This window comes from Vanacampus margaritifer, chromosome 4 (genome assembly GCF_051991255.1).
Source record: "Vanacampus margaritifer isolate UIUO_Vmar chromosome 4, RoL_Vmar_1.0, whole genome shotgun sequence".
In the NCBI taxonomy this organism is placed as follows: domain Eukaryota; kingdom Metazoa; phylum Chordata; class Actinopteri; order Syngnathiformes; family Syngnathidae; genus Vanacampus; species Vanacampus margaritifer.
This window is the reverse complement of record NC_135435.1, coordinates 16,059,740-16,081,411: the sequence shown is the minus strand read 5'-3', so window position 1 is coordinate 16,081,411 and position 21,672 is coordinate 16,059,740. Positions and strand designations below refer to the sequence as shown.

The 21,672-nt window shown below is 38.5% G+C and overlaps 1 protein-coding gene across 1 annotated transcript in view; it reads left to right on the top strand.

Annotated features, from left to right (window-relative positions):
- Positions 1-1,014: 1,014 nt before the first annotated feature.
- The window catches only part of phlpp2 (PH domain and leucine rich repeat protein phosphatase 2), a 36,945-nt gene continuing 16,287 nt past the window's right edge, over positions 1,015-21,672 (top strand). Inside the window, exons 1-6 of the mRNA XM_077564239.1 lie at positions 1,015-1,309; positions 4,674-4,954; positions 8,203-8,336; positions 16,666-16,856; positions 17,171-17,296; positions 21,443-21,597. Of these exons, the coding sequence (XP_077420365.1) occupies positions 1,160-1,309; positions 4,674-4,954; positions 8,203-8,336; positions 16,666-16,856; positions 17,171-17,296; positions 21,443-21,597 (1,037 nt within the window). The 5' untranslated portion in view covers positions 1,015-1,159. The remainder of the gene's footprint in view (positions 1,310-4,673; positions 4,955-8,202; positions 8,337-16,665; positions 16,857-17,170; positions 17,297-21,442; positions 21,598-21,672) is intronic.

The following is a 21,672-nucleotide window of genomic DNA, read 5'->3' as shown; positions in this document are numbered from 1 at the left end:
GGCAGAAAAATTACATCAACACAAATCTATGACTCATGTTTCACACCTGTTGTAATTTTTTGGCATATCTTTTTAACTTCAAATAACTTGAATGAATTCCTATCAAGTTGCTGAATCAATGAACTGAAAGATGCAACCACATTTGTATTTGGTAACCATATTTGATGTTAACAAGAGTATGAGAAATTTGAAAACTATATTTTATGGTATATTTGGAACAGATATGACGTGTGATTAATCAGGATGTGTGCAGGATGGACATTCTACTAGTGCACTGAATTATGCACTGAAACTAGTAGGAGAGCTACATGTTACGAGTGAAGGAAAACTGTTATTCAACATATGTGCGCTACTAGTACACTAGTAGTGAAGTGCTAGAAAAACAAGTAGAATGTTGTCACTAGTGCACATTGTTGCCTCACTAGCAACGTAGTTGTCCTACTAGTGCCTTTTGCGATGCAGCGTCCATGTAGTTCGCTATTTGTCCTACTAGTAAAGCAGTTGTACTAGTAGAACCACATGACATTTCTGGAGACTAGTAGGACAACTTTGGCAGACAGTACAGTACAACTACACCTTACCAGCTGAGGAAAAACTACTAATTAGTGTTTTGGTGCTCTACTTGTAGGGACCAGAAGGCTTCTAGAGTTTGCTACTAGTTGATTTTAGAGTTTAGTGTAGGGTGGGTTTAATTATGTCTCTGTTTAAAAAAACAAAAACAAACATAGTAATTACAGTTCCTACAGTATGCTGAATTTCTAATTTACATTTATATACAGTGATGATAAAGCGCACTGGCTGGCTACTAGTGCATGTCCCGCTAGATATCCAGGATATGACTACATGCTCAGAGGCTTTCCATATGTTTGTGGGGGCGTGTTTTCCCTTCGAAAGGGGCAGCGGCTTCTGAATAATGAGCAGTCAGACCCCGCCCACATCATGTTTATTGATACGCCAGCGGAGGCCCTCCCGCAAGGCAGCCAGGCAGAAGTCGACTCCTGGGGGCTCGCTATATACTATGGCGCTCCGGCTCCTTAATTGTGCGCCTCCCCGTGGGAATCAGCCGCCTACCGCCATCATCACCATCATCATCATCAGCAGCAGCACCACCACCACCACCACCACCACGCCACTCGAACTCCGCGGATAGCGAGCACCCATGGCGATGGAGGACCAGCCTGACAACAGCGGGGCTTGCATCGACAGGCAGCCGGACACGGTGCTCCACCGAGCCGGGCTCAGCCACGTCGGGAGTCGCGGTTGCCGCACCGGAGCTTCCGCCGCCCCAGCCGGGATACGAGTGCTAAAGGCAGGTGATATTCGCAACTATGTCCCCCCCACACCCCCCCCCCTCTCTCCTCCTTTGCTTGTGCACTTGGTGACTGCTGAAACATGCCATTCGTTGCAAGGCTCCTTTTTAGATGACAGGGCAAAGTGCATGGGATACTCGAGTCGTAAGATTACGTAACGCGCTCTCATCTGTAGACCCACCATGAAGGGGATAGTGATGATTGTGATGATTTATCCGTGCTTCGTTCACATCCAGCCCGGCGGGAATTGCGGGCATCGTGCACAAGCATCTCACGCTCATTTCAAGGCGGGATAGACACGCGCAGGCCACTTTATTAGGAACACCTTTTTCATTGTGGGGCCACAAAAAAAAAATAACGCTCAGCGGTATTGAGGTTGTGAAATTAGCATTCTTCTAACAGCGTTTTCCGAATTGTGACTGTTTGTAAGGTAACCAAAATAATAGGGACACCTTATATTGTGAGGCAGTGCAATGCACACAACAATAATAAACATATTATACTATATTATTAAAGAGTGTCAATCAGAACTGAGCATTATTTTATTGATTGTTCAGGCAAACATTTTTTATGCCGCTGTATTGATGAGGTATACCTAATGTTGTGGCCAGTGACATCATCCAGTGAATGACATCACTTTGGAAGCTCAAAAGGAAAAATTGAGGATATTTGACGCTTTATGGTGGCAGTGAACTCAGCTCACTTTTAGTGCTGTCAAAGTTAAAGCGTGAACTGATTAATTAATGACCAAAAATGATCGCATTAATCATAAATTAATGCAGATTAATCGCACTATTAATTTTGACCATAGATTATCCTTTAGCGTGACAGCGGATGGCTATGTTTAAGGTAGCACAGGTTGTGTTTGAGCAATAAACATAATTACTTGCATTAAAGTAAAGCATTTAATAAATGTTTGCGTATCACATTGAGAATATTTGTCAAAATATTGGGGTCATTTTTTTCCATTTTAAATTATGCAAGTAATTAACTGATTAGAAAAAGAGGATGATCATGTGCAGTGGATCAAAAATGTTGTAGACGTCCTCATAACATTAAATGTCAAAAGAATGAACACGCAACCAGTGCTCTTCAAATTGGGGGGATAAAAAAATGGCTTTTTTATTAAGTGATTAATCAAAATTCTAAGATGTGATTAATCTGATTAAAAAAAATATCGTTTGACAGCTCTACTAACTTTACAACAAGCGGCAATTTGGCAGATTGTGAAAAATTATTCAAGAATTTAAAAAAAAATTCAAGGTGTTTATTGCCAATCCCAGTTGAAGTCAAACATAAACATAAAATGAATATTTGAACACAAAGGGTGTAACAACACATATAGACAGACAACATAACAAGACTCACAGGCATATATTCTTTATCCTTTGTGAAAAATGACTATTACTGCATCTTACTGAGTTGGTTGTGAACCTATTATACTGCCCTCAGATGGCCAAGGCGCGCACACCAAAAGAAGCAACATAATCAATCAATCAAGGACCTAAAATTGAACCTTGAGGCACACCACGTTACGTCATAAACGTTCAAGAATGTATCTAAACATCCAATAAAACTTAACCATACCATTAAAAAAACATGACCACATACACATACTCACCCACATACAAAAAAAAAAAATATATATATATGTATAAAAAAATAATAATAATTAAAAAAAAATAATAATAATAAAAAAAGGAGAGCAATGATGACATGTCAAATCGAAAGAACAATACTGAGCTCTCCAGGAAAGAAAGAAGAAGGAAAAAAATAAATAAAAAACATGACCAGTAACGTTTATAGAAAGTCATTGTTTGTCTGGCTCGTTATCACACAAGAACGAGGTCCAACAGAACAAATGCCATCCGTGTAGGTCGGCACACCAATCATGTGACTTGAACCTTGACTGCCTTGCCCATGAATATTGTGACGAGGAGCGGTCAAGGCGCATCCTTGACAAACGCCAATAGCAGCGCGTTGGTTTTTGTGTTTACGAGTGCACAGTCATGGTGCAGCCCGACGACACGAATGCTGACATTTTAGAGCTGAGGTGTAATTAAGTTCTCGCAGGAATGAATGCAGGTCAAGGCAGTGTCGTTTTGTGATAGAAATGACACCTTGCAGCAATTATAATGTCTACTTAAGTAACAGTTTGTCAACTTTGCTCTATTTCCGACCCATTTATTAGTGCGTGGTCATGGTGGGACTCTTAAAACTGTCCTTGTGGTTTTTTTTTTGTAAGATTGTGGTAACAGTGCTCACGATATGGTTTGAAATAGTCTCTGTCTGAGAACTGTCTGCGTTTCCACCCCATTTGCACTGAAAAATGCACTTGTTGCTCATATGTATCTTCAAACAGAGTCCAAGTGATGCATTTTTGTATTTTTTTCCCCATGAAACATTGTATGGTATGATGTTAACCTAAAAGGGATGCCAGAATTTCCCTCTTCTTTTTTCATGCTATAATGATAAATTATTCGTACAATATTTCAATTATTTGTGTCAAGTGGTTGCCTCAAATGGTTCAACATTTCTGCTATGTTTGCGCATGAAATTAACCCAGTTTAACTTTATGGAAATATGGGTTATAAAATAGTTATGCAGTGTTTGCGTTGCAAAATTGATTAGTCATGGCTTTTTGACAATTTTGGATAAATAAACAAGCCTCGAGAGAAATTGACTCAAGAACATTAGTTTTGTTCCCCAGAAGCAAACAAGAAAGTTAAGTAACTGACAAAAGAGAAAATCAACTTGAATGTAGTCAGAATTCAATATTTTTACTAGTTGTGTAAATGCTTTAAATTAACAATAATAATACGCACTTCATTTCTGAATACAAACCTGAATGTATAGTAAAAAATTCAATATTTGGAATAAAACCAATGACCACCGAATGCAGTCAATTTTCGTTGCAGTGGAGATAAGAGTGATACGAGCCTTTGCTTAGCCGATTTTATTTTTTTTACTTTGATCTGGTGTCAGTGAACTCAAAACAGCTCACTTAATAATAAGCAGCACTCTGGAAAATAGTGAAAAATACTTAAAAAAAAAAAAAAGAAGAAGCTTCAAGCTGTTTATTTAACTTCTAGTTAAGGTTTACTGTCAAACTAAATATAAAACAAATAAAATTACGGTACACATTGCGTATTTTTTAAAAAAAAGCACATACGTTAGCTTAATGCTAACACATACTAGGAAATGCCCCCGACGGGCTAATTAATAGTTTTAATGATACGGTGTTACATGTAGCCCTTTGGGCAACACATATTTGGACACAAATACAAAACAGTTGGATTCCTTTAGATTCTATTTAATTATGTCGTTACATGAGTTGCAACATGTTTGCGTGTGTGTCCGTAGCGCAACATGAAGCGAGTCGGGAGTCGCGGCTGCATGACGAGAAAAAGCAGATTCGGATCCCGGGAACGCGACTGGCTCAAGAGCGACACCCAGCGGGGCTGCGTGTGTCTGTACGGTGGCACGGCGGACCCTCAGTTAGCTGCCTCCGGACCCCAGACCTCCTCCACTCCTCAGCCCGACCTGCAGCTGGTGTTGTGCTCCACCAGCACCACCGTGGAGGAGATGTGCGCCCAGAGGGACGGACACGGCCTCTTTGTTCAACTGCACGGAGATCTGCTCAGGTAAATACATATTTATCTTTGAGACGTCAGAGCGTGTTTAAGATGGCGGATTGGCCGAGTGGCTCCACTTTATAGTCCTGCGCTGGTGCGCTTAAATTGCCTGTCTGCCTGCTAGTAAGACCTGATCCATTTAAAATTAAGAATAGAAATCTCCAAGATTTACAACCAGGATATTACTGAAATTGGATTTCAGTTGTATCAGACTTCACGGTTGATTTTGACCTGAAGGGTTCTCTTGGTGCTTTCTCTGGAGAGCAGGTTTTAAAGTGATCAAAAAGTAATAAACTAAAATTATTATTGTTATTTTTCCCAAAAAGCTTTTAGCCCTCATAAAAAAAATCCGAAAACATCAACTGCTTGCAAAATATTGCATTTAGGGCAAAATATAGCATTTTTCTTATAGCAAAAAATATTTAAAAAAACAACAACTATAGATATTTATGGCAAAATATATCCCCCCCCACCCCACTCCACTCGACTGTATGATTGAACCTGCATACTTGTGGTTCAGTTCCTGTGGATTTGCAGTTTTTTTTTTTCCAAATTAAAAAAATATATATATTTTGCTGATTTTTTCCCCCCAAAAAAATCTCTTTTTTTTTTTTTAAATTGTTATTATGAAAATTGCTTATTGGTGATTTATCCCCCCTTATTTAAAACATACCCCAAAAATAGTAAAAAAAACAAAAAACATATACCAGCCTTATTTTAAGACATCGTTACTCGTGACGGAACTCGAAATGACAAATTCCAAGAATAGAAAATTGCCATTAATTCCATGCATGCTTAAGGAAAAATTCTGGGATACATTGGCATTTCTTTAAAATGACTCATCATTGTTTTTTCTGGGGAAATTTTATGTATCAAAAGTACTAGTGGTATCGGTACTTGGTATCGCTACTCATATGGGCATTGTTCTAAAAAAGTGGTACTGAACATCCTCACACTAAGCAACAAGTTTAATTTGGCAGCTTGGTGATGAAGTTCTGCCATCGCAAGTGAAATTGCCTTTCTTAATGGAGGTTAGCTTTTCTCTTCAGATTCGGGGCTTTTTGCAAACAAGTAGCGGCTGGCAGAGTCCGACCCTGATCGTCATGGTAACGGAAGCCTATTGGCCCTGTACAACAAGGGGGCGGGGTGAGCCGCCACTCATTTGCATGAAATCCACAAGAGGATTTTAAAGTAAATCTTCATCTTTTTGTTGTGTATATTAACCGAAAAATCTCAGAGACCTTCATCAAGACACTTGGTAACTGTTTTAAAATGAGAAAAAAAATACACAATGTATCTCCGTTAACAGAGGACATCCACCCATCCTGGTCATTGTTCTATTTCTGGGGCTTCTCGAAGTGTGTTGCGGGCAGACATGACAGGCGACGCCAACCGGCCTGTCCCGGGCCAGTCTCCGGTTTCCTCCCACTCGGTCATGCCCAAAACCGTTTCCAAAAGGGAGACTCCCAGAATTTCTCCATCGCTTCCTCCCAGAGAGAGACAGAGAGGGCACACTAGGACAAGTGGCCTATTAAGGCAGCCTGAGTAATACATTGAGGTCAGGAGCCTCATCCATCTTCACTTTTGTGTGGAAGAGCAGGACCTCGTGTCACTTGTTTTGAGCGCTATAAAATGTTCAACCGGATTTAATATGCATGTCCTACTCGAATAAATCATACGCTCACCAGGATCTTTCTTGTAGGGCAATGGAAATGTCCATTTCTAGTTGCACCCCACCCATTAAGCTTGTTTAGCATCACTGGACACAACATTAGGTACCCTTGCTTCATCATTCAACTCTACTTTTAACAACATAATATAGTGTATTGTTTTGATAGGCACTGTAAAAGAGGTGTATATTTTAGCCATATGTTTATTGTGATTGATTGTGTTTAGCATATTTATTATTTTAAAAAATGTGGTTGGATAAAAAATGTCTTCACACCAAAAATAAATATATATAAAAATATTTTTCCAACATTAATATGACTTAAAATACAATAGATTGAAAAACAAATCTATTTGAAAGGGGAAGTATGTATAATAATAATCATAATAATAAACAACTGCAATGATGTGCTTGCACAAGTGTGCACACTCTCTTATCCCCATCACCGGTAATAAGAGGGTGTGCACACTTGTGCAACCATATTATTTCAGTTGTTCATTTTTATTTACAGTACTTTCTAAAAACAAAAAAATCTAACAGGTTATAGGGCACATATTTTGGAGAAGACCTGGCATTTGAATAGGGGTGTGTAGACTTTTCATATCCATTGGATACATGATTTTTTATTTTTTATTTCTTGCATTTGATGGCATCAATCTTTAAAAATAAAAATAAAAAAATCTGACAATTTATTATGCATTTTTGTCAATCATATAGATGTACCAGTTTGGAGAGAAGTTGAAAATATATTCGTATTAAGGATGGGAATCTTTGAATGTCTCGCAATTCGATTCAATTCCAATTTTTGGGTCTGCGATTCGATTCAGAATCGATTTTCGGTTAAGAATGATTTTTGATTCAAAATGATTTGATTGATTTTTGCTTCAATATATAGATGTACAAAGAATTGTAATGATCTATTCCAGTCTGACTCGCTAATGCTAATTTGCGCGCTACTCGCTGCACTTTTATCACTCGAAAGAACGTCTCCACGCTGCAAAAAAAAAAAACTTTTATTGGAATAACTTGATCGTGACTTTTTTCCTTCTACTTTCTAATGTGGCTACAACTCAACAGTGTATCAGACCGCATGGAACCACAGTGCCCCTAAGTGGCCAAATCGGGTACGACATGAACAGCGCTTCCAATAAAGGCACACACAAACAAAGGGAAGACAGTATAGAATAATTTAAATAAAAATCTTTTTTGGGACATTTAAAATCGATTTTATATTAATGTCAACAGAAATGTGTATTTCATTATTAAACATAAAGTGTCATCTAAATTTCCATTGCATGTTTTTGTCAATCCCTAGCCGGGCCTTCGCTGGGTGGGGTGGATGTTTAATGTTTAAAAAAATAATAAAAAATATGCAGCAGCTTTCCACTTGTGCAAATATTGCTTTATTTCTAATGAAAAGCATGACACAATGAAAATAAACTCCTTTTCCTCTCTTATGAAACAACAACATGCTGCTGTGAGATAATAAGCTCACCCACTGTCTTAATAATACTCCCCCAAAAAATCATCCATGCACTTTTATTGTATTTACGTTTCCTGTTGTCGTGGTGGTTGTGTGTTGCCGCAGGAGGCTGGAGCCGACCGAGCGTCCTCTCCAGATGCTTTACGACTATCTGGCCGTCATGGGCTACGCCGACCCGGTGCGAGTGCAGCAAGAGGCTGCCAATTCAGATCTCAGCTGCTTGATCCGCTTCTACAGCGGTGAGTACCGACCCACGGGGCCCGTCATCATCATCATCATCATCCATCTTCATTGTCCGCTCATGATAGAGGTCCCGTTTCCTCTGATGCAGGGGACGAGGCCAGCCAAGTAAAGGTTGAGTGGAGTCACATCCTTGCTTTGGCATTGTTATCGTTAGAAAGGCATACGTGATTGTTTTTTCGTATTGGATCTTGTTCAAATGTGCAGGTGTGCCTCATGGTGTGGCCGGTGTAGTCTTGACGTTTAGTGAACTAGTCGTTCCTCATCTTGTGCGTTTTAGGCCTTTTGTCGGCTGCTTATTTACTGTAGATTTTTTTTATTTTGTCCATTTTGGGCCACCATATGTTCCCTTCTGTCAGGGTTTTTTGCCTTGTAGCTGAAATTAGCTGATCAAGTTTGGTTTCTATATTCTTATGATGCTGCCGTGCATCCTGTGAAGTCCACTGTTAAACTGTATTATATTTATGAAATAAATTACAGTAGTTACTTTTTTAACATTTCAACCTCGGTGGAACTCTTAAAAGCTTTGTTTGCTTACATAATAATCCTAAAATATTTCATTTTCTACTTCCAGTGCATTTTTTTGTATGAAAGCCCACTGAATACCTTGACATTTTATATGCACATATATTTAGAGGAGGTGCTGTTGCTGCTGAGTTTTTTATTTTATTTTTTATATTAAACATAATACACAAGTACATTTATTGCTCCAGCGTTAGACTCAACATTCACACTTACCTCCGTGCATTTCAATGAAGAGCCGTTATTAAAATGTATTCAACTTCCTGTTTGAGGTTGTTTTTTGTGTGTGTAAATGAATGGAACAGAATATGCCTTGTGTTAATGTATTTTAAAAAATAATAATTTTTAACTTGCAAATCAAAATTGTTCAAGCAGCCGTGGGTTGAGTCTGTGGTGCCATTGTAGTATTTTCCATCCATTCTTTTTTTTTTAATAACACTAACACTAAATGTATAGCCCTGTTGAAATGAATGAAAATGCTATTCTGTTCTAGCCTTATCAAAAGAACAATTAAAAAAACTAACATGTTTTTAAGAAGGAAATTAGCACTTTCTAATATTGTACTAACAGAACTGAAAAGTTTGCCCATCATTATTAATTCAATGAGTTGACGTGTGCGACTTCGCCACCGTGTGGCAGTATATTAGTCATGTAGACACAAATGAAGAAGACTTTCACAACTACTGACTCCGTAAGCTGGGGTAGGATTGCAATTTGTTTCCATCGCAGAGGATGGAGAATAAAGGAATGCCTTTGAGTATTGTGTAATTGACTGTCTACTGTTTGTGTTGAAATAGCCGTTGCTTGATCCATGCTATTTTTTTAGCCCATCTATGGCGTTTTCCATTGTGTGTTAGCATTAAGCTAATAGTAAGCAAAATTGTGTGGTTGTTTTAGGCACACAAGATGTAATTCTCTTTGTTGTATGTTGAGTTTGACAGTAAGTTCAAGTGGGAAGGGCAATAAACACCTCAAAACCTTTATTTGAAAGGAAAAAATGTTCACTATCTGCTTGTTGTGAAGTGAATTGTGTACACTGCCACTTATCTTTAATCAATGAGCATGGTTAAAAAAAATCTCCTTCCTTCCTTCCCTCATGCTCATCTTATTTGATGAAGAACATCATGTTGAGCCTCCCCGCGCGCTTCCGCTGGGGTGCTTGGATGAGATAAAAACAAACAGTAATGATGGCTTAATGCTGACTTCATCAAAATCTGGCGAGAGAAAACAAAGGCAGGGGACCCGTGGGCCAGTGGTTGTGTGGGTCAGCCGCGTCCACGCAGCTGCAGGGAGCTGGGACGCGGCCTGCTGTCATCTCTGGCGCCCGTCCGCTTGGCCTGTGTTCCCGCTGGGCCCGCATGGTCGAGACCCGCCGCCGCTGTCCCACATTGAGTCATGTGGGAGAGGTGAGCTAACAGCACATAATGTTATTGATCTGGCTCCCAATCAAAGCCTCAGTGTTTAATAAGTTGCATTGTGGACGGGTTTGTGACACCCCAGAGCGTACTTATTTGTTCTTATTACACTCACTGACCCACTTGTACATGGACGGACTAGAACTTGTCCATTTCCCTTCAACACTCTTTAATCACAGTTAAACTTAACAAAAAAACAGTCTCTTGCTCATATGCTTGATTCAAGCTATTTGTTTGTAATGCTAAGTTAAAGTTGACTTCAAAACTGACACACAAAACAAAATAATTAAATGTATATTCAAACCCCAAACCATATAATTTCGTCTAACTAAACTCCATTAGCTTAATGCTAACATATAATGCAAAATGCCATAGATGGGGCTAAAACATTAGCATATCATTGATATTACAGTAATTATGAACCTTTAAACATTTGCTACTTAAACACATACAAAGCAGCAACCGTTTACCTCGCACAGGTCCCGCATTGTAACATTTGAAATATTGTCGCCAGAAAAGATCATCAGGATTAGGCTAGTAGGACTACATTTGCCATGATTCTTCGACACGGAAGCAGGAAGTCAGTATGAGGAAAACACGCCTGTTAGCGATAAGCTGTAGTGATTGACATACACATGGCCTAAAAAACTGACTTGCTGACATAACTAAAAAAACAACAACAGCAACAACAAAAACCGGACACTGGGATGGGATCTGTGTAAAAGCAAGACAAAGGGGCTAGGGACACAAGGCTTAAACCATGAACGATTCCATAATGAAATCTCCTAGCTAAATGCTAACACATGCTTAACGTCATAAACTAACTAAATTATCATTATTGTTATAACTTAAAAATCGGCAATATCGCATCATATGTGATTTACAATGCAACTAAATACCAAGCAGAAGGCGGATGTACATTTTCAGCTTCATATTGAATTGAATTGGATTTACAGTGAATAGAAGAATGCAAGTTGGTGTAAAAGTGAGGCACAAAGCGAATGGCACCAAGCATGAGAGCAGAATCCCCATTATTTCCTGACAGCTCCTCCTAATGTGATGTGTCTGTGATGGAACTTTTCTTTGGCCTCAATATGTTCGCTCTCTTGGTTGAAACATTCAGATTTCCCATCTTAATACCGTTGAAAGTGAGAGCGACTTTTCGGGTACTGATTAATGCAAAGTGTCATCCTGTCATTCCAAAGTCCAACCGCATGTGATTATCAAGTAGGGGTGTGCCAAAAAAATCTATTCTCATAAGAATCGCGAATCTCATTTAGTATGATTCAGAATTTTAAATGTCCCAAAATCGATTTTATTTAAATTATTTTATACACACACACACACACGCACGCACACACACACATACAAAAAAAAAAAAAGAGAGCAATGATGATGACATGTCAAATTGGTAAAATTACCGAATGAACAATACTGAGCTCTCCAAAGAAAAAGAAAAAAATATATATATATTTTTTATATTGTCTTGCCGTTGTCTGTGTGTGCCTTTGGAGCGCTGTTCATCTTGTACCCGGTTTGGCCACTGAGGGGCAGTGTGGTTCCACACGATCTAATACACTGCAAAGTTGTAGAGAGTAGAAGGAAAAAGTCACGATTAAGTTATTCCAATAAATGTTGGGGGGTTTTCAGCGTGGAGCCATTCTTTTGAGTGATAAAAGTGCCACGAGTAGCGCGCTAATTAGCATTAGCAAGTCAGACTGGAGTAGATCATTACAATTCCTTGCACATCTATAGACTGAAGCAAAAATCATTGTCAATCAAATCATTTTGAATCAAAAATCGATCTAATCGAAAAAAATAGATTCTGAATCGAACCGCAGACCCAAAAAACGTAATCGAATCGAATCGTTAGACATTCGAAGATTCTCACCCCTACTATCAAGCCTGACTTTTTCTGTGCCAGTAGAGGCGCTTGCTATTCTGAGTCTGACTTTTAAGTGCTTGTCAGTTGCCTTGAAGTAATCCATTGTGAGATTTAAAAAAAGATTGAACGGTATAAATATCATGCAGATGGAGAGCACGGGTTCCAGGAGATGAGACCAAAACAAGATTTATTACGGTGATTGCACTGACTTTTTGCAAAGTGATGCTGAATTTGCGATGTCCTTCACAAGGTTTTCAATTGTACTTTTTGTTACGCCATGTGGATAAAAGTCTTGGGATTCAAAATATCCACACTCCACTTCTTGTATGAAGCAGAAGTTTTCCTGTTATGTCAACATCAAGTTTAATGGCGTCGTAGCCCTCCGCCCTGTTGTGGTTAATGCATCCACTTCCCCTCGTCATAATTGGACATCACACTTTAACCTTGCCCGAGCCTCGCCTGCTCGCCGCGTGAAGTCACATGTCAACGACTCTCCCGCCGAGCGAAGGCCGCGGTCGCCTCCGATGTGTCACTTTTCCTCACTCTTCCCCCGCCGTCGGGAGGGCGTTTCGCACAGGGTGACAATTAGTCTGCCGGGCCCCGTCTGTCATCGCGCTCTCTCCTCCGACGCGGCATACGCTTTGAAAACAGCGTTGCGCAACATCCACCGACGTTTAACCCACTTTAACCCCCATGGAGTCAACTTTTATATGCAGGGGGTGGAGGTTTAGTTTACTAGCTCGGACTGGACTTTGATTTGGACAACAAGCCCATTTCCATAGCAACTAATAACAGCACAGACCTCGGGGGACAACACTTGGCTCTTCGTGGTTCGGACACATTGTGAAAGGCAACTAATGATTTTCAGATGTGTTGTCACGCAAGAAGCAAGCACGGTGTGAATATTGTGTACAGTATATGCGGACAATTACAGATGATGGCTTTTGGATGAAAGCTGTTTTGGAATATGGCCCTGTATCAGTTTTTAAAGGCTCAGATGGTGACGGTGAGAGAAGAGGGCCTCACTCAGAGGAGTTTAGGGCTCTCTGGAGAGTTGTTGCCGTGCGTGTGAGGCTGAACAGTTGGTGCGGCGCGCCCTAATGTTGTTTGTTCATACACGCTCTTCACTGAGCCCCGCGAATAAAGTGAGGTGAAGGTGGCTGGTGGATTGATGGTTTCACAATAGTCTATTCAATTGCCAATACTAATATATATATTTATGTTATTGGTGTGCATTGCTCTAATTAAAGATGATTTGATACGTGGGCCGCGATGGGATTCAAGAACGGTTCATTTTTAGGTACAACAATTTGATTTGGTTCAATTCAATTCAACATGGAATGGCTGGAGCTTTTGTCATACAGTATTTGTTAAATCCAAACAGATTTTCGGATTCAAATCAGTTTTTGCTACAACACTAATATGAATTATTTTTGAAAATTATTCAGCTGATGAAATAAACCGTACATTTTTTTGAATAAATAAAAAAAGTGTAAAAAAATGTACTTTATTAAATAATTTGTTAATTATGTAGAATCATATTAGTAATAAATAAAAATATCAGAAATTAGAATTTGTTTTTTAAAATTAAAATGTACTCTTATTCATATTTTAACAATTGTTTATTTTTACCTCGTGTGTGAATAACAAATCACATCTGTACGTTTAAAAAAAAAAATCTAATGCAGCCCTTGAGCACTGACTTTTTTTGTTCATTTAAATGTGTAATATTTAAAAAAAAATCTATTTTACACAACTGTACTATTTATATACAGTGGTGCATTGAGATAGGAATTCAATCCATTCCATGACCACACTCATAACTCAAAACATTATTTCTGGTGTATGTGTCTTCACCACCGGAGGCAGTATAATACAATAATGTAAACAACTGAAGAAGATTTTCACGACTACATCAGTGACCCAATAAGCTGCAGTAATAACAGTCTTTTTTCGCACCGGATAAAGAATATACTGTATGTCTGAGTATTGCTATATTGGTTGTCTACATGTGTTGCTGCACTGCGTGTTCAAATATCTGTTGCTGAATGGGTTATAGAACACCGCTACATAGGTGCTATTCACTAGCATTTCTATGGTGTTTTTCATTTGGTGTTAGCATTAAGCTAACAGACTATAAGGTAAAGTTATGTTGTTGTTTTTGTCTAAAATGTCAAACCATCAAATCTAAGAGCAACAATTTTCATCCTGTCGGCAACAATATGTTTTTAGTTGAATTTCCCTGTGAGGTGTTATCATCAATATGATAAATAAAATAAAATAAACAATAACCCCCCCTCCAAAATATCTATCATTTATCCTTTGTGGATGACTCTATTGTGACTGGAAGGAAGAAACGCTGCTGTAGACGTGCCTGGCAGACAGTTTGGTTGTCATAAGCTGTTTTGTTCAGTCATAATCACTTTTGCTGGCGAAGGAAAGAAGACAGGCTTTCCTTACAGTTGGACGTCCTTGACGAGGGAAAGTGAAGGTGGACGGAAAGAAGGAGGTTTGCCGCTCAATCACTGCCACGGCGTGGGAAGCACAGCACAAGAATGTAGAGAAACATTATGGAAAGCCGTTGGAGCATTTATTTCGTATCTTTGACATCCGTCATGTACGACAATGCTCGCTTTTTATGAAAATAAAGGACAAAGCGTCGAGAAATGAACAAATATATAAATATTTCGTGTCATTGGCAAAGCAAAAAATGGCTTTCTTCTACCCAAATTTAACATTATGAGTCCCCCCGCTGACGTCAACGTTGGTGGTATAGTGGTTAGCATAGCCGCCTTAGCAGTTGAGGCGGGTTCGATTCCAACGCATATGTTTATTTGATTTTTTTCTTCCCGGGCCCCAGCTACATAGTTCTCACTTGCCTTATTGTGCTGTGTGTTGTTTTTAACCCGTGCACTTGCTCTCAATGGACACAACATTAGGTACAGCTGCACAATCTACATCACTTGTCTTAGAGAGTTTCTCAAGCTTTTTATTTTTACACCAAATACCACTTAGAAGACGTTTTTGGGTACATTGAAATATACTGTCTGCATATTAAAGTTAAATAAATATAAATTTAACTTAAAACATCCATCCAACTTCACTAGGTTTTAAAAAATAATAATAAAAAAAACATCTTATGCAAGTGTAATGTGTGTGGGGTTCTAAGCAAGCCAGGTGGATGCTCGGGGCCCAAATGCCCAGTTTTGATTGACTTGTTTAAAGTTTTTTTTTTTTTTAAGTGTTTGCATTTTGCCAAATCGCCCCTGTTGTTAGGCACATCACTAAGCGCCCCCACCCCTCCCCATCCAGAATACATGTGCATTGTAGGTTGTTTTAACACTCTAATGAATAAATGAATTAATTAATAAATAAATACATACATAAATAAACACATAAATAAATACGTATCAGATAACCATTACACTTCAGTGTTATACTGTTACTTCATTGCATAGGAGTATATGCCCCATATCCATACAGTGTGTGAGGTAAATTGGGCCGCGTCCATTGTAAATGGTGTTGTTGTAGAGTGCACTTGATGGAAATAGGAATCCCAAAGAGTGGACTAATCTGTAGGTGATATCACCTCACCAACCCTCACTGGACTGAATCAACTACACTTACCTCAGTGCACTCATGGACTATGCTATTTGCACTACTGCGCGTTCGCGCCGCAATTCTGTATATGTTGTAAATAATCCCATTGCACTACTGTACTGTACAGGATAATTGCTTTTTTCTCCTCTGATAAGTTTTTGGTTTAATTTGCATTGCACGCTGGATATACTGGATATTGTGTACAACGATAACCGCCGGTATATTAGAATACTGTACATAAACATTTAATGGTTAGATACAATCCGCATTTTGTTGCTTTGTACTCGTGAGATGTGCAGTGACTAGGATTGCAAATTTTGGTTCACAATACAAAGAAAAAATGACCATGCAAAGACTTGTTGCTCAAAAAACGTATTGTCAGGATTATTAGTAAACTTTTGTTTTCTAGGGACAACAAATTGATCAGCTGGACGACTTATTTGGCCAATATTAGCTATTTTAAAATTGGCAATACATTAAAAAAATATATATATTTTTAATTATGTATGTTTAAAATTATTCGGCCAATTAATCTTTTGTTACATTTTTTTTCAGACAAATATTGGAATTGGCGTCACGCTAAAAAAAAGTCATATTGGTTGGGCCCTAATATTGAATCAGCTATATTTAAATTCCAATTTATGAGCCAACATTTTGTAAATTCATTTTTTTATTCCTGTTCGTAGGATTCCCATTCAAATTTTCCAATCTTGAAAGAATATTATAACCCTATTAATGTCAATAAAGCTAACACAAAATCTAAATATGTGATTTCATTCTGTTTCTGCGAATTAGCTGATGCTATTTTACCACACCAGATGAAGACGGAAAGAGATGTTTGTGGTTCTGTACTAACCCCGTCGGTGTGTATAATCTCTCTCCCTCTCTGTCTCTGTCTTTCCTTAGAGCGACCCGTGAACGTGGACCAGCAGGAGCGCACCCTTTTGAAGGGCGTGTTCAACGTCCGGAAGGGCAAAACGCAGCTGCACAAGTGGGCCGAACGGCAGGTCATTCTCTGCGGGACGTGTCTCATTGTGGCCTCCGTCAAAGACAGCCTGACCGGCAAGATGCACATCCTGCCCCTGGTTGGAGGGAAGGTGAGAGCTCTGAGTTCAACAAACTGCTGGCAGAATTCTCATACTACAGTACTTACACTGAAAAATGATTCACGGTGGCTGGAACATATTCCACCTGGTTAATGAGACAATAAGGCGCTCTAAAGTGGCCACGCCGGAGCAAGGCACTAACATTCTAGCTGTCAAATTGGACTTTGAAAACCACCTCGCCACTCTTTGTACGCGCACTCAGGGCTGACAACGAGGCGCTCTAAAGTAGCCATATCAGTGGATGTGCAATGCGTCACGCTAAGAGTTGCTTCTAATATTTTCGTCTGATGTGTGTTTGTGTTCAGGTGGAGGAGGTGAAAAGGAGACAACACTGTCTGATGTTCAGCTCCGCCGGATCACAGGCTCAGAATTACTTTGTCAACTATGACACACTGGCCGACTACCAGAGGTGGCATCGACAGGCATCCAAAGTAAGAAGGCAAAGTCAATTATCAAGCATTTTGTATGTCATCGTTACGTTATTAGTATGAGAAGCATTTTTGCTCTGTCTGTTTGTTTCCCCTTTCGAATTATTAGTTATTTAATGGTAGAAGTGATTTATTTTTTTCTCTTTTTTTATATGACAAAATCCTGGCATTTCATGGGTGTGTAGACTTTTTATATCCACTGTAGTATGCCTTGTTCACCATTATTAGTCTTATCTTTTCTTGTGTCCATTCAGCAGCTCTTTAGTGCGGTATTGAGAATGTGTGTGCGTGTGTCTTTGCTTTGTCTCACGGAATTATTTTGCGCCTTAGCTCCTTCCTGCCAGCCAAGCAGTCGTCGTGAGCGCGGCCTCTGAGGTACGGGCAGCTTATGATGGTCGCCATGAGATGTGAAAGCAAACGGAACAAAAAAGGAATCCAATTAGTTGCAGATTCACTCTCAGTGCGCTGTCTTTCTTTTTTTTGCCATGGCCTCATGGATTACTGTACGAGCTGAGAGTGCTCGGGAGTTACACAGACATAGATGAGAGGTTGTTTCCAGGGTTTGGAGGGTTACTTTTAAAATGTAATCCATTACAGTTACAAGTTAGCTGCTAAAAAATGTAGTTAGTAACGTAATCCAAGCACCATAATATTAATGTAATGTAACTGGATTACTTTTGGATTACTCCAATATTGAGTATGCTCATGAAGACAAGATAAAAATAAAAATCACCACAATACATATTCTATACAATGTGCCCGTGATATTTGCGGGTGATAGGGACCTGGGCAGCCTACAAATAGCAATAATTCTTGTGTAATTAAAAAGCATGTAGGCTATAGATAGATAGATAGATAGATAGATAGATAGATAGATACTGTAGCTAGCTAGCTAGCTATAGCTAGCCTGCCACTATAGATAGGTAGGTAAGTAGCCTGCTCGCTAGCTTGCTCGCTAGCTTTTTCGCTAGCTTTTTCGCTAGCTTTTTCGCTAGATAGATAGATAGATAGATAGATAAATAGATAGATAGATAGATAGATAGATAGATAGATAGATAGATAGATAGATAGATAGATAGATCCAATGAGGATGACGATGCGAGGAAGATTTGTTTGGAAGGTGTAACTCACATTAGGGTTGTAGGCTAGCGGGCTAGCTAGCAAGAAGCTACATCGATCGACATGAATCCACCTGACATACTGCACTGCATCCTAACAGGTGTCTTGAATACTTTGACTTCTCAGATGGCTAAATAAAGTGAACAAAATGTTAGACACCTTTAGTGTCAATCTAGAATGAGCCAATTATTTTTTTTATTATTATAATTCATAAAACAGTTTAATACTGCAATACTGTTCCATGTTAGTGTGGTGTTTAAATGAATGCACTTATTGATGATGGTATTTATTATGTAGTTTATCTTTGAGATAGCGGAGAGAAGAAATGTGTGACTCGTTCCGACACATTCGTATGGTCTGATAAGAGCACAAATATTTGTTATCTGTGGAAAGCTGTTCACGCTTGTCCATTATTGTTTTAATTGAAATATAATTGATTGAACGCATATTTCGCTTAATCAGCATTTGGGAACGCAAGATAAAAGGAATTTCTTTCATTCAAAGTGATATTTTTATCTCACCAAGATGCTTTGGATTCATAATCTTTTTTTTTTTTTAAATTAAGAGCATGTTAACAATTTTGTGACTTTCTATTGCCTTATGTAGCAGATACAGTGGAAGAGCACGTTCGGGGCTACACTTACCGGTAGACTTTGAAGAAGAAGAAATGAATCCGATCAAAACAATTTATTTAGAATACTGTGCTTGCTAGGACTGAACGCAATTTGCAGGCCTATCATTAAAGAAAGGGGGTGTACCTATTGTGCTCTAGATCAGCAATCTCCCCTTTTTTTTTTTAATTTGTGTCACGGGCAGATTTCACATATAAATATTTTGATGCACTGGCATATAAACAAATAAATATAAATGATTAAATATATAGTACAAGTCATCATTATGTCATCATTACAATAAATGTTGTGGATCCCTGAGCTTGTTTTTCATCATTGAGCTGTGCTATATTTAAAAACAAAACTCCAAAAGCTTGTTTTTTAAGCCGACTGGAATCATTCTGAAGCAGAATAGCACAATCATAAATAAACTTAAAAAATAGGGGAAGTGGCAATATATTCCGCCAATAAATATCATGGCTAACACTATATTTCATCTTCTCAGGATGCTAGACTTACAGCCTCTGATGTGCGTAAGTGTAAACATTAAACATGAAATCATATTTAATGATGATGACAATGATGATTTAACATAATAATTGTACATTAACTCATTCGCTGCCATTGACGCCTATAGACGTCAAAAATTAATTTGAACTATTTCTATTAATTTATTTTTTTAGAATTGTTTTTGTACATTTAGAACAGATCTAAAATTTGTGATTAATTAAAGTCATGCGATTAATTACGATTACAAATTTTAATTGCCTGATGCCCCTAATTATTAATAATCTTTTTTTTTTTAAACAAAAAAATATTTGTTTAATTTTTAATAATCTTTTCTTTTCTTTTTGGGAATGAATTATAAAAAAAGGAAAGAAAAGATTATTAAAAATTAGGGCGCCAGGCGATTATAATTTTTTATCGTAATTAATCGCATGACTTTTTATATCTGTTCTCATCCAATAAAACATTCTAGGTTTTCATACTCTTGTTAACAAAAGTGGGAAAAAATGCTAAACTAATAGAAATAGTTCAAATTAATTTTTGACGTCTATAGCCGTCAATGGCAGTAAATGAGTTAAATTGCAATCTCAATACTGAAGAAGAAGAAAAAAGCAGGCACTAAGATACAAACATCTGTGTATTGTGTACTGTTTTGTTCGTTCTACTCAGATCTTCCATAAATGTCATTGGCAAGTGACTCTGGCATGCAGGTCGAAATCAGCTGGCGAAATTAAAGCCATTAAACTATGAATTATGCAGCAACATTAGCCACCAAATTATTGTCAGACTTGAGTAAATAGCCCCCTCTGGCCCAATGGGACAGACACACTGCGATTGTCTATGACCATGCGTAACTAGTGGCTCTGTGGCATAGCTTTCATTGAACCTGCTGTGCAATGTCTCGTCTATCACAGTGCTTCAATTATTTAGAATCACAATGCATTCTTTCTTTCTCCCCTCAGTCAAACCATTGCTCCACTCTCACATCACCTAATTAGTCTCATTTATCTTGAAAGCAGTCGCACTTCAAGAGAAAGCGCCGGAGCGTTTGTGTGGGAGATGAGCAGTTTTGTCTTTGTCATTTCCCCAAATCAAGTTATGTGATGTCATGCTCCTGCAAGCAGCCGGCCCATTTTCTGGCCCGCTGCTCAGCGTGCAGCCTCGCGCTTAATGCGGGATGTTGTCCTGATACTCGTGAAAGGGAGCCTGTAACCACACGCAGGTCTGGAGAGCTGCTACCTTTGTGCAAAAAATTTTTTGCATGACTGTCAATCCTTCGTGACATCTGCACTGAAAAAAATAAAAATAAAATTCTAAAGTTCAACTTAAAAAAAATACTTTTTAATTCTTTCTAGGTTGTTTCAAATTATATTTTTTAACTTAATTCAATGATTGCTCAATTTGGGTGTTAATTTTGTTACATAGCTTGACTTACAAGTTTTTCGAGATACAAACCATTGCTTGGCCGATTAGATTGATTATTTTTTGCCTTGACTTGCTAGCAAAAATTTTAGCTCGGAGTGCTAAATGGTGAACTATACAACAATCATTTAAAAAAAGAGAACAGGTGCTTGAGTGAACATTTTTATGCCATTCCTAGTTAAAATTTAAACACAAAATAAAGAGAATGACGTGTAAATAATAAAACCATAAAACTTACAACAAAAGTCCGCTAACTTAATGCGAACAGACAATGCCAAGCGCCATTGCTAACGAAACTAGCATCCGTGTTGGAATAGTTACAGCCCTCAAGCAATGGATATTTGAACACAAATGACGCAGATAATATTTTTTATTTGTAATGCACTTTATATTTCTGCAGTCTCGAAGTGCTATCGCTATATTTAAAAACATACACAGTCATTCTGCTTTAGCTACCTGTGTTAATGTGATTGTTGTCTGTGTTTATAAGGTGGTGTCGCAGACAGTCAGCCTTGTGGACCTGTCATGCTACAGTCTTGAGGCGGTGCCCGAGTATCTGTTCTACAGCCAAGACGTCACCCACCTTAACCTGCGGCACAACTTCATGAGCCTGCTGGGGCCTGGAGGGCTGCTCCACCTCCCCAGGTAAGAACTTCACCCAAATATCATCGACATAATCATTTAGCTCAGGGCTTAACAAATCATCATTATCATATGTCC